At 47.3% G+C, this 13741-nt stretch overlaps 3 protein-coding genes across 3 annotated transcripts; 2 read left to right on the forward strand and 1 right to left on the reverse strand.

Moving 5' to 3' along the window:
* Positions 1–954: 954 nt before the first annotated feature.
* Positions 955–1557, forward strand: F4807DRAFT_464948 (uncharacterized protein; the record flags this gene model as incomplete). The annotated part of the gene is made up of 2 exons (XM_048002213.1): positions 955–966; positions 1021–1557. The coding sequence occupies 2 exons, from the start codon at positions 955–957 to the stop codon at positions 1555–1557; spliced, it is 549 nt and encodes a 182-aa protein (XP_047849648.1).
* Positions 1558–2670: 1113 nt separating this feature from the next.
* Positions 2671–4640, forward strand: F4807DRAFT_444127 (uncharacterized protein). The gene is made up of 6 exons (XM_047999616.1): positions 2671–3389; positions 3458–3653; positions 3751–3776; positions 3914–4013; positions 4067–4203; positions 4266–4640. The coding sequence occupies exons 1-6, from the start codon at positions 3162–3164 to the stop codon at positions 4608–4610; spliced, it is 1032 nt and encodes a 343-aa protein (XP_047849649.1). The 5' UTR covers positions 2671–3161; the 3' UTR covers positions 4611–4640.
* Positions 4641–5363: 723 nt separating this feature from the next.
* On the reverse strand, positions 5364–13438 carry F4807DRAFT_464950 (uncharacterized protein; the record flags this gene model as incomplete). Its single annotated transcript, XM_048002214.1, has 3 exons — positions 5364–11228; positions 11286–11418; positions 11496–13438. 3 exons carry the CDS (start codon positions 13436–13438, stop codon positions 5364–5366), a joined length of 7941 nt encoding a protein of 2646 aa, XP_047849650.1.
* Positions 13439–13741: the final 303 nt, after the last annotated feature.

Here is a 13741-nt window from a genome sequence, read left to right on the forward strand (position 1 = left end):
TGATCTAAGAATCTATTTTCATTATCGGCACTTCCTTACAAGTCTTAGTATATATAAGAATTATAATTTAGCATTACTCTACTTCTGATATTGCGTTTCACAAGTCACGTAATACTCCATTGCCTCTCACCCCCCTGGCGAAGAAATCGCTTCAAGTTTTGGTTCAAAACTCAAAGGTTGATGTAATTAAATACTATAAAACGATAACTCGTTATAAATTAGGACCCTCTTATATCGAGTGTAGGATATAAACTTGAATTAACAGCTGCCGAACTATCTAAAGGAGCTACTAGTTAATTTCCATATCCGATAGAGACTTTATAAACATATACTGAGGGGCTCCAACCTTCGTGGTGTGAAGTTATATAAGTCCCTAGCGCTTACAGCGACGTAGGGCGCTTAGTGCCGGTGTTCTTATGTTGGCTTGAGGGTGTGTTCAGGGGTGCACGTGACTAATGTTATTTCTTTCACGTGATGATTCTCCTCCATTGATATTTCTTTGATATTAATGATTGAAATATGCTATTTGGAAGTACTAAGTAAGTGAAAACAATGTAAAACAGCCATATGTTTTCTCTTAGCTTGCTAAGTAGGTAATAGTTTTCAACAATGATGACGTTTTATTACTCGGCAGCATGGAAAATGCACGGTTGCGGGCTGATGGGCAGCGGACATGTGCAGCTGTTGGCAGGTGGGGCAACAGACGGTGCTATCCACATCATAATAACATTCGAAACTTTCTCCCCATGAATTCTAGCTAACCATTTACATTCTACATATTTCAAAACTCCCCAAAACAATCTTTTTGGTCACTACTATAGTTTTGGAAGGTTTTTGTTCAACATCCTATATATCGAACTTTGAGACTACGTACCCCTAGGTCTTAGGACCTATGTCCTTACCAAGAATACCTACATAATAAAAGAAACCCATTTACACGAGGAAAACAGCACGATGCAGTGCAAAGTAAGCTACTTCATCAGTCATTTTTTATAAAGTTCATCGCTAATACATTTCTAGGCCAATCTTAACAGAATTCCTTGCCATAACTCGGCGGAAAGCAATTCCTATTGCCCACTACATTATATGCAAGAACGGGCGTTATACCATTTTTATAAAGAAAACGAGCACGAGTTCGAAGCACTACAACGCTCACAGAAATATCGTGAGCGCCAGCACAAATATTTAGCAACCGCACATCGATACCTCTCGTTGGCTATTTGTGGACGAATTTTACACTCGAAGTGGTTCTTCCCAAATGACTTGTGTCTCGGCCACTGGGAGCGCACTATGATACTTAGAAGCCAAAGAAGGGAAGTTGAGTACGCAGTCCTTACGACGGGCCACAGTATACGAGTTCAAGAATACCATGACAGAGAAATCATGAATGAACTCATGAACGCAACACAGATTTTCGGCATGGACGAAGCCGTTGGCATAAAAATAAAAGATTTAATCAATAAACTTCCGGCAATAGAGATCTCGCCAGAAAGCGAGCTTGGCACCGTTTCCCTAGAAAGCTATATGGAAAGTGTCAAAGCACCTACGGAGTGGTAATATAAGTGGAAAACAGGGAGAACGAGAAGTTCAAAAGGAACCAATTTGCGCGCAGAGGACCGGTCGATAAAATACATCGGCATAAATTTTCTTTCGCACGGTATTAACCCTTATAATAATCTGAAGAACGTACGTATTTCCGACAAAGAAAACTACCTATTTCCGAGAGAGAACAATGCGTTGAAACGATTGGGGACACATTCTACTCATCGATCTGCGAGTTCTTTGTCAGTATACCGAATAACCATGAAACAACATAGTCGATCTCCGATGAGCGCATCTGTGTTGCAAGCAGCATGCACCGCAATTACGAACGCCTACCTTACTTCTATCTACGATGCATACATAAGTAGCTAAAGTTTTAGTAACTGTACGGACCGGCCATATCACCTGCAATAAATCACAAGTCGTGCGACTTGTAAATTCTCGTCTTTTGGTGGTTTAGCTTCATGGGCAGGTGGGATCACCAAGCATAAGGCTCAGTCCCTACGACTTGGTGGTAGCAAGAGGACATAGGATACTTATGTTCAATACAGATCCACCTTCAAATACCATTTCATTATTATCCTACTTAAGATTAAACTATTTAACCATCATTCACATAAACACTATCAAAAGTTCCCTACTCCAGATTGATACTCTACTATTGACACGTAGGTATTATTCAACCACTAATGACTATTCTTGATAATGTCATAAATGTAATGATTTGATGTAAGGGGAATAATTGGCTAGATTTCGAGGTCTACACTTTAGTAATTACTTTATAGGTGGTATTGAAGTCCTAACCGTACGTGCGTGCTTTGTCAGGTAAAGCTATAGCATATTAATCATTTATTTTCACCTGGACAACTAAGTAGCCAGGGAGTAATATAATATTAATTTGTAGTAACCTTAACATCTATGGATGTACGCGCTGGGCGAGTTATTTTAACGATAACAAACCAGATGATTGAGATGGAGTTTTGCATAGCCGATTCAATTCAGGGGTTCAGGGGCAGTAGAGGGACGCTTGACTCCACATATATCTGTGGCTCACGGACCACCTACATTTTTAGGAATAACAGTCAAGGAACACGCTCACTCCCTTGGGCCTCTCGAGGCACTTGTAGACATGACTTTCTATAAAAAGTACACAATGGCTTTTTTCACCTTGTGAGGCACCAGAATCTCTTCCGCGCTAAGCGCAAGGATAATTTCCACTCCACAAAGGCATTTGAGCAGATGAGTTACCTATTAAGCGTCGAAACGATCTAATATGTAACATAGAAATGTCTGCTGATTTGTTATGTTACAACACATAACAAACCATACACATGGGAAATATTAGTTAATATGAACATTACAATGGCTGACTAAGCGCCGCAGTTGGGTAATTCAACTGACGTAGGTAGTTCATTGTCTGTCGATGAAAATTCCGGTTCAATGAAACATAAACCTCTTTGATCAATATAGCCGCAATCGGAACTGCCAATCCCAGCACGAAAACGACTAAGAAGCGAGTCACTTTTATAGGTATCAATTTATTATGCACGCAGAACATCGGTATGTAGAATACTCATCGATAACATCGCAGCTACTACTCACCAACCTCAAACACGAAAATGAACGACGCTGAAATTGTACAGGTTACCCAAGATCTCAAACACAACTTCTCCCTGGATAACCGATTTGTCTACCACGGCTACGTCGCCTCTGGATCTTATGGCAGTGCGCATCGCATACAGTATATAAACCATGAGAGGGGTACTAGGGCCGATTTCTTAATTAAAGTCTCTTTCGGATCGCTGGATGCCCGCGGTTTCTTACGGGATGAAAAGGAATACCTTCAGGTATATGCTCTCCGAAGAAGCTGCAATGAAGAATCAAGATGGAGTTTATTTCAGCTAACCCCATATAGCAAGTGCGTGGTGGAATGCATATGGTACAAGTCATCGATTTGCAAGACCATCCTCTAGCACCAGATCGTTTTCGATGGGAGTGGACGGCGTTAGAATGGCTCCCGAATGGCACGATCGGCACTTTTGTTGCGAGGGCAAAGCTTCATGGACTTCAGCGGCTACCAAACCGTTTACTCTGGAGATTTTTCTTATGCAGTAAGTAATGGTATAGATGCTCGTGTAGTAGCCTTATTTCCTGAGCTGCCTTACTACAAGAACCCCAAAGTTCTCGATCGAGCTAATAAACGTATAGTGATTAGAAGCTGCTGTGGATTGGCCGTAAGTAACACCATTGATCCATGATTAGAATCTTATCCCCCAAAACAGCCTTTTGCCGACGATCCAAGCGATGTTTTTCTTGTGGAACACATATCGACCCTATAGTTTCACCATGGTGCTGACTAAATTTGATGTAGTGGCCCAGGAATCGACAAGACAACTTAGTAGAAATCGAACTCCCCATTGAAGGTGTTGAACCAGGAGGATTGGCACATAATGACCTTCATTCAGAGAATGGTATGTGGACAAAATAATAACATCAAACGATTACTCATCTAACCTTGACTAAGTCCTTCTTGGGGATTTTGGTTACGGAGAACACAATATTTCACCAATTCTTAAGATCATTGACTTTGGCTTAACGTCAGAGTACGAACCTGGAGAAAGGGAAGCGGCTAAAAACACAAACCTCTTCGAATTGGGAATGGTAAGTTCTCTACCCAGAAAAACTGGATCAACTTTCATATCACGTACTCATAGGTTTACCAGCTGATGATTATGTTGATTACCTTGGAATATCACTTTCGAATGGAGATGGACCCTGTTTGGATGACTCATGACAACGAGGATATAGAGACTTACGCCGCTTCAATCCTTCCACGCGAAGATGACATGCCGCGTCCATTCCCGTGGCTTGACCCATGGTTGGCGACCATCATCGGTCTATGTTTGGCAACGGAAGTCAATATCCATCAGATACCGTCCTTGGAACAGTTGAGCACTTGGGTATCGATCGCTGTACTTGAGAGAACCACAGCGTTCTATCACGACTTCAATGAAAGCGACGCTGTTATAAGAGAGATTTGCGAGAAAATTGTCCTAAACCCGCCATGATAGGGATGTTTTAATTGACATATTATTTACTAAGGCATCTGTCACACAGTCTATGGGTGCCGGATCTCTAGCATAGTGAGCGGAATATTCTATTAAGTAAAAGAGAGCTTTGCTCCTATAGAATGGAGTGCTAGATATACCCACGCTCAGCTGAGGTAATCAAGGGCTAATCCCTATAGGGATGGATTACCTAATTGCCCTGTGACACTATATCAATCAATTATTCTGCTCTGTATTGACATACCTCATATTTTACGCAGCTCCAGTTATCCAAGGCTTGTTCTTCAGCCTGCAAGTGAGATATTTGCCCTAGGAAACCTGAGCTAAGCACACTCCAGTACTATATATAGGGCGTTAACCGTATATGATAACATCTCTTATAATAAAGAATGGAGAAATATATATAATTATTATAAAGCTTACATGGTAAGGGTGATGGTGTTCGGTAACCTTGGTCCTTAATGCGTTAAAAATAGGGGGGAGGTCCGTCTAAGCCGCACTGTAGGACTGTATGTATGAAGTAACTTGGATTAGGTAATGCATGTTATGAGTAATCAAAATTATGGAATCTTAAGTTAAAATTGCGTCTTTGATGCTGAGCGTAAATCTTTCCACATCAAAACATTAAATTCAATTGACCGAATGGTAAGGCATAGAAAACAATGTTTATAACATTCGTGATATCGGTACATTGGTACATTGGTAAATTGGTAATAACTAATAAAAGGCCGTGATTCAACGGGTTTGAATCTATCATGGGCAAGTCAAAAACCCTGCTGTCTTCCACGCCCGCAAGTATCGACGTGCTGTATCGGCAGCGACCGGTCCTTGAGCCGCAAGCGTCGGCGAATGCTTCACGGTCTTGGCCGTATCTAAGACGATACCACCGCACGACATGCGCGTAAGATGCTTTTCCAGAAAGTCTACCAATCTCAACGCCGGATTCTCCGTTTCCATCGCCAATGGCGACCGTTTGACTTTCCGAATCCATTCCGTAAACGGCAGGATGTTCTCCCCAGGAATGCCGAGTTCCTCCGCCAAAACAGGCACCATCTCTTCCCATGGCTGACCTACAGGGTTGTCGATATGATAGATGGGACTATTTGCCTTTTCGCTTAACGCCAAGTCAGCAACGGTTGCAGCCACGCCGTCTACTGGCACCCATTGCAATCTGCCTTTGAGTGCCGGAAATGCGCGAAGCGTCTGCGCAGATCGCACTAGAAAAGCAAAGTGTTCGACGGAGTTCCAAACACCTGTCGTGGTCGATCCTGCGATCTGACCGGGTCTGATCGTCATGGCCCGAAACTTGCTAGGATATCGATGTAGAGTCTCGTCCAGTAGGCGCTCGCATGTCCACTTGGCCTCACAGTATCCGACCGGCAAGACGGAGTCCATGCGAACGCGTTCTTCGGATACCAAACAAGTCGAATGTAGGCCGACCACCCCGATTGATGATACAAGTTGGAAACATACGATCTTGCCGTCCGCCGTCCGCTGCCTACTACCATAGGTGGAGATGTCAGCAGCAAGCCGGAGCAATTGTTGAAGAGCTTGGAATTGCGGCTCAAAGGCACGCAACGGTCTATTCGCGCTCATGGGCCATGCATTGTGCAAGATGTGTGTACCGCATGCAACCAGCCATGCATATGTGGTCGACGGTAGGCCTAATCGTGGCTGTGTTGTATCTGTTTCGAGAACGTGCAACTTTGAAGAGGCTTCTAGAGACAAGGTTATGCCGCGGGACGCCAATGCTTCTTGCTGGCGGGACGAAGCCGAGTTGCCCGAATTAGATCGCCGATTAATGCAGACCACTGTGCTTACGTTGGGGTCCTTGGCAAAGCGGGCGACAAGATGCGAACCTAGGCTTCCAGTAGCCCCTGTAATTATGACGACCGCGCCGCTATCTTTCTCATCCTCCACTACGCCGTTAGCGTCATCCCACGGTTTATCCATAAATGCCGTAAAGCCAGCCGAGTACTGTGTCACGTACTTCTCAGCCTCCTGGCCTCGAGCTGCTACAAGATCGTTGCTGTGAGCTTCAGTTAACTGCGGTATCGTCGCCGAAGGTACTGATATCGCGCCTAATTCAGATGCCAAAGCAATTATGACTTTCTGTATGCGATTCTCCGGCAAGTTTCCATCCGTCCAATCCACGTACCCAAACCCAGAATCCCGCAGTCGCGTCTCCCAATGTTCAGCCGGTACGATAGCATGTACTCTATCATCCGCAAAGCGCCACCAGTCATCGAGTAGGCCAAACACCAAGTCAACAAACGGCAAACTCTCGGTCATCTCGGTAAGTAGAAGCGTACCATCTGGGCGCAGCGCCATGCGGATATTAGAGGCCGACTCTTTCAGATCAACAGTAGCATGTACAGCATTGCTGGCAATTACAAAGTGCTGGGTGCCGCGTAGGAACTTAGCAGGTGGTTGTTCGATATCGTGTACGGCGAATCGCATGAAGGGGTAACGCGTCCCGAACGTACGGCGTGCTTGTGTTACCATCGACGGCGCCAAGTCAGTCACCGTATATTCGACAGGAATGTTAAGGCTATCGAGGAAAGGAGCCAGTATGTGTGTTGTACCTCCGGTGCCGGCACCCATCTCAAGGATGCGCAAGGGCCCGCGGAAGTTCGGAGAGAGCGTCTCTACTACGAGTTGGATAGTGTCCCGCATCAGCTCGTAGGACAAGCGATTAAATGGAAGATCGCAGTAGAGGCCTCTCACGAGATCCCGTCCCTCGGGCGAGCCGAACAAGGCTTGAATACCGATTTTCCGGCCACTAAGTACATCGGCCAAGTTCTTCCCTGCGTAATACGCCAGCTTATGTGCCACGATCCATTGGTCATTGATTTGTAAAAGGTCTTGAAAGATGGCTTCGCTTGTTTTGCGCGGGGCGGAAATACTGGTACGTGTGATACGTGCGCCATCTCGGTCGATTAACCGTGCGTCTTTTTCGAGAAAGTTGTAGAGCCAATCGACCAGTCGGGTGGTTTGGCGAGTATGCTTTACCGACGGCAGTATTTGGCCCGCAGTCGCAGTTCTGAGCGTACAGCCGAGTTTCTCAAATGCTTCGACGACGAGGGCCACACAAAGTCGGCTTGAACGAGCGACGATAGTGGCATCTGTGTTGTCAACTTTGTTATCCCGGATGCGCCGGTCAGTGGATGCCTTGACTTGGGAAAAAGCAGTCAAAACATCGAGCTGGAATATGGATGAAGAGTAATCGTCTCCCAGGCTCCTTGCTTTCGCTATGGATGACTCGATAATTGCATCGCTGTTCCGCTCGTCATTGGAAGATGAGTCATCTACAGTTGGAGTTAAGATCGCACTAGTATCGCCGGATTCGTCTGAGAGTAGACCGCCGCCGTTTGAAGGGGAGACTGAACTACTTTCGCCATCGTATGCTTCGAGATCGACGTGGTTGTCCGAACCATGTACTATTCTCGAAATACATGCTACGAACTCGCGAAAACTTGTAGCTTCAAAAAGAAGCTCGAGCGTATTAATTTTGCAACTGAATGCGCTCTCGACCTCGCGAGCCAACTCGGTACCTGCCAACGAGTCGATCCCTAGGTCGGCTAGTTCTGAATCATCTTGGATCTCACTAGCCTCTATTCCTGACACGGTTGTTATAATATCTCTAACTTTCTGGCTTAACTCGAAGCGAGAGAATTCAGACGTTTTACCCATGGGCTTTTGTTGGTGGTTGGCCACTAGGTACGACGTTGCCGAAGATTGTGGAGCAGGAATAGCGTCTGATCCCGCAGATGCCGTGTTGCTGTTATTATTATTCGTCCTGGTCTGAATAGCAGAGTTATCCGTGAGTCTTGTCAGCAACCTACTCATGGATAATCTAGGGATACGAGTATATCTAATCCCTAGTATTACTTCACTTAACCGACCGTCTGTCGCGTCGAACACGAAAACGTCTGTCAGATAAGTTCTATCTGACTCACGATGGTGCCTCGCCCAGACGTGCCATATCTTTCCGGGCTGACATCGTCTATCGCTTCGCGTAAGTCCAGGCCTGCGCATGAGTGTCTCGCACCCCGTAGCCAAGAAGACATCGCTGCCATTCGGTTCCCGGTCTGTCATGCAGTTGACCCATACGCCTGCTACCTGGCTGAATGAATCAGTAACAGGTATATCATCCAGCCAATTCTTCTCCGCTTCATCAGTATGAGCAGTTGGGTCATGCACGATGCCCGCGCATTCATTTTCTCGGCCCACAACTCGATTTACCCCTCGGTATATATCTCCGTATTCAACCACATCAGATAAAGAGCGGTATACATTGCGCCCCTGAATGACATCGTCCGCTTGCGCACTATTATGAAGTAGTGCAATACACTGCTCATGCGTTACCAATCGCTCATATCGCGCGAACTCGGCGCATTCTTCGGGTGGTCGCAACTCTAGTCGTCCCTGTACGCATATGGTGGAGTTGTTATCATTGCCGTTGTCTGGTTGATGACCGACAGGGGTAGTCACAATCCTCCACGACCAATGCCGACGCGATAGAGTATCGTCTTCTTGTAACTCCATCCACGCTGTCTGAGAAGCGTTGAAGCATAATGGCGCGTCGTTATGCATATCGCGGATTACGGGGTGCAGGTGTTGCTCTTCCGCCACGGTGCTACTATCTCGAAGAGTAAGAAGCGCTTCGATTACCATACTGTATTCCAACGTGGCGGGGCAGATAGGAGCAGTCTGAACAGCGACATGTCCTGCGACTAAAGCCTTGTATCTCTCGGACTCGGTATTTATTCTAAAGAGAGCCCGCCGCTTCTTCGGATCTTGATAGTCAACAAAGGTCCATAGGCCAAGCGATGGATCTTCGCGCTGTGGCACGTCCTCCCGGGGCGCTGGTGGGGCTAGTTCCTTGAGATCGAGCCAGTGCCGCGTCTTTTCGAATTGGTACTGTGGCAAGAGTAACGGTACGTGACTACAGGCTGCTTCTGTGCCATGCTGAGGCCAGAAATTTACCCGTAGCCCTTCTTTCCAAAGTGAAAGGGTTGCATCTGTAAGACTATCCATTCCCCGGTCTTCAGTGATACTCACGGCTTGGAAATGCGAGCTCGGACTGGGCCTCGCCGTGCGCCGGGCCATGGAGGTGATCTTAGAAGCGGATCCTGCTTCAAGCCATATTGCGGAGGGATAGTCCTTGGCTAGCCGTTGTACGGCATGGTGGAAAAATACGGGGTTGCGCATATGATTAGCTACGTATTTCGGGGCCAAAGGTTCGCTACTCGACGGCAGTTCTGTCGCTCTTTCGAATCTGATGGTAGGGCTGTGGAATTCCAGGTCTCTACCGACTTGCTCCAGGCTCGGGATGAGAGGCTCGACGAGAGCAGAGTGAAAGGCATTGGTAACGTTCAGCTTCTTCATCATCATTAACGCGTACTCAGGACGACTAGAAAGTACTTTTAGAGTACTGTCCATCGCCGATGTCGATCCGGCAAGCGTAAAACTCTGTGGGCCGTTGTAGCAGGCAATGCTAGCCGGACTGCCCCCTTGTCGATTTCGATTCGCCTCTACTAAGATTCTTTCCACAAGCTCCAACTCACCATCCACTGCTATCATCACACCACGGTCTCGACCCCATATTCTTTTTATAACTTCGGCTCGGCCAATAACCAATTTGATAGCGTCCCTGAGCTTCAAGACGCCTGACACGCACAGCGCCGTAATTTCCCCAAAACTGTGGCCTACAACTGCTTCGACTCGTACTCCACATTCTATCCAGCACTTCGCGCTCGCATATTGCAAAGCAAAAAGCATTGTTTGCAGATGAATCGGATCTGGAATCGGCTGCTTAGAGAGAATATCGGGGAAAATGCCTTTTTGACCAAGAGACTGTATTATGGCGTTGCATTCATTTACGTGGTAACGGATCAGGGGTACATTTTCATACACAACACGATCTAGTCCAACCCATGTCGATATTTGCCCGCCGAAGCACAATATCACAGGCCTAGAAGCTTTAACCTGGACATGTTTCGATGATACGGCCGGAGAGAGTTGCTCGAGGAGACCAGCGACACTACTACATCGAAATTGCAGAGCACGGGGCAGAGTAGTGTTCGACTGACGGTTCACGTTAAAGGAGAGGTCAGCTAAAGAGATATTATCGGTGTTTCTCTTGACAAAAGCTGCGAGCTTGGCACAATACTCTTCGATGCTGCGACCATCGAACCCAGCGACCCAGAAGGGAAATGCCATGCTGTCGGGGAAACAGCTCGAGCTTTCATAAGATCGAAATGGAGCTTGCTTCACAACCATTGCGGCGATCGACCCACCAGCACCGTAGTTATTAATTAATGCTGCCTTGTTATTTTGTTCCCAAGGAAGTAAGCTTGTGGGCACATGGATCATATCGGAACCGGAGATGTTAAAGCGATGGCTCATCTTGGAGTAGCTTGCCTGCGGCGGGATGAAGCCTTCATTCATCATAAGGATAACCTTAATCAGAGAAACCACCCCTGAGGTGCTTTCAGTGTGTCCCACGAGTCCTTTAACAGACCCCATAGGCAGTGGTTTGCGCCGAATAATTCCGCCCAAGGCAGTTCGAACGCTTTCGTATTCTGCAGGGTCACCGACAGGTGTACCTGTTCCCTATGATGACACGATGTCAGACGTGAGATTCCTTGCAAAGAAGATTTATTGACGCACATGAGCTTCCACGAGAGAAATGTCTTGAGGTTCGAGTCGACTTCGGCGAATAACATCGCAAAAGAGTCGAGACATAGAAGGCGCATGAGGGACAAACAGCGGCGTTTCATTCGAGTTTTGATATACCGCGGTACTGCTCGAAAATGGTTAATCAATGAAGTCTCTGGGGAGGAAGAAAGGGGGTAGGCGGGGCGAGAAAATGTCACGAACCCTGCAATTCGTCCGAATATCTGATCCCCGTCTGCAAGCGCAGCCGCCACAGGCTTCAAGAAAACACACCCGATACCCTCTCCACGACAATATCCGTCAGCCGCTTCATCAAACGGCTTACATTGTCCGGTGGGGCTCAGAAATGAAGCACCGGCCAGATTATGGAACCAGACTTCGTTCGTAATAACATTAACCCCTCCACATAACGCAGCACTACATTCACCAGAGCGTAAAGCCTGCACCGCCGAGTGAATTGCCACGGCAGATCCTGAGCACGCTGTGTCGAACGTCATCGATGGTCCAGTCCAGCCGAAGTAATGCGATATGCGGCCCGCGATGGAACCCCGCAGCAGCCCCATCACCGTAAAGGCCCCGGCCCCATGACACGCCGCGTTATGCTCGTATTCAGTCGCACAAGTTCCTAGATATACACCAATGTGCTTATCTCTGCTACTAGAAGCAGCAGGATCAAAATACCCAGACTGCTCGACTGCCTGGTAAGCGGCTTGCAGAACTAGTCTCTGCTGGGGGTCCATAGCGGCGCTTTCACGCGGACTCTTGCGGAAAAACCTATGGTCGAAAGCGTCGACGTCCCGGATGAAGTTTCCGTACCACTTACGACCGTTGTTATCTTGGGGGCGCCGCCATGGCGAGTTACCAAAGGGTACGCGCTCAGCTGGGACTTCTTGATGTTGCGATTCCCCCGCGCGGAGAATGGCCGAGAATTCGGGGAGGTCGTCGGCGCCGGCGACTTTTATCGACATTCCCACTATAGCTATACCACCGGAATCTACATCATCATTTGCCGTGATATTACAATTGAGTGTGTGAGAGGCGTTTTTAATTGAAGGAATTCTGCCGTCGTTAGATTCTGAGAGGTTAGCAGCAGGCCGATGCGATGCTTCGGTCTCTAAAGGCATCAACTGCTCAACCCGGTTTTCAAATTTCGACTGTAGAGAAGGCGGTATACATCGACCTTGGCCAAACGAAATGGAAGTCAGTCGTCCTATGTTGTTAGTCTGGCTGTTTACAAGCGTCGACACAGTCGTATACCAGTTACACTCATCAACCAACATCGCCCTCAGGATAGTATATGAATCGACAAAATTCCAGCCTGGTTCTGAATCACATAGTCGAAATAGCTCGTCTGTTATCTGGCTGTGGTGTTTCGAGTGGAACCGCCCCCGCAACCCCGTGGATGCAGCCGTGATTCCCTCTTCACGCAGTTCCCGTAACAGCTCCGGAGCAGCACGTTTTGATATGGTAACGGTAACACGTCGCTCATCGTATCGCACCGACATGCAGGCATCGTCTGGAAATTGTTCGAGGATATATTTTACCCTCTCGCTTTGCTCCGGGTCTTGCCATGAGATCGCAATTGACTCCGAGGCGCCATTAGGATGGGCTACATCTGCAGCGTCTACCACGGCACCAACAAGAATCGCTAAACGGATTGCTGCAATGGCGTGGCGGTTCCAACTATCCGGGTCTACATAATTAGCGACAACCGCGGTTGACAACAGTCCCATGCAAAATCCGACTAGCAGAACTCTCCCTTCTCCCCTTACAGGCTCTAGCATGTCTTGGAAGTTAGGATGCCTTTCAGTATATTGCTGGAACTGCGCAAGTTGTGTCATGACTGTCAAGGGTGCGAGCACAACGTTGGGTAAGTCGCCAACGCCCTTCTCTGGCGGCCCCTCTCGCAGCCATGTCTCAAGATCTGTGAGCAGCTGCTTCCCAGGCACAGAGGAGAGGGAGGGTATCTTCGTCGAGATTATATCCCAAGCAGGAAGCAACGCGGATACGACGTCAGTGGCCCATTGCTGGTTTCGCAGTGCTGATCTGAGCTCTAGCAGCGACTGGTTGCTGAAAGAAGGGATTACAGGTCCGAAAAAGAGAATGTTGGGCCCCTGCCCATGGGGCTGGCTCCCCAAGCTCCCCATGCCTCGCTCTCTGTAGGGATTCCTCTCCTATTCTTTCAGGCAAGGGTTCCAAATCAGATCTGAGATCCAAAGTAAGACCTAATGCTATATGACGTATTGTATGTAGGTAGGTGTATAAAGGCTCTAAGCAAGGTAAGTAGAAAGCCACGTCGTTCTCAAGACTAGCATAGGATAATTGGATGTAGGTATGTATTGGTTTCGAGGGTTGCTTGTATGATCGTGATAAGTCTTGCTGATAAATATCATTGTCGATCAACGCATCATGCGTTAGGCACTAATATTTGATTATATACGGATCCATAT

Source organism: Annulohypoxylon truncatum (genome assembly GCF_022578515.1).
Source record: "Annulohypoxylon truncatum strain CBS 140777 unplaced genomic scaffold F4807scaffold_46, whole genome shotgun sequence".
Lineage (NCBI taxonomy): Eukaryota > Fungi > Ascomycota > Sordariomycetes > Xylariales > Hypoxylaceae > Annulohypoxylon > Annulohypoxylon truncatum.

What these genes read in the sequence shown, in the direction of transcription:
- F4807DRAFT_444127 (XM_047999616.1), top strand. Translation starts at nt 3,162, where the DNA reads ATGAACGACGCTGAAATTGTACAGGTTACCCAAGATCTCAAACACAAC. An exon ending in GAAGCTGCTGTGGATTGGCC is followed by an intron (nt 3,777 to 3,913) that starts GTAAGTAACACC and finishes AATTTGATGTAG; the next exon opens with TGGCCCAGGAATCGACAAGA. An exon ending in TGACCTTCATTCAGAGAATG is followed by an intron (nt 4,014 to 4,066) that starts GTATGTGGACAA and finishes ACCTTGACTAAG; the next exon opens with TCCTTCTTGGGGATTTTGGT.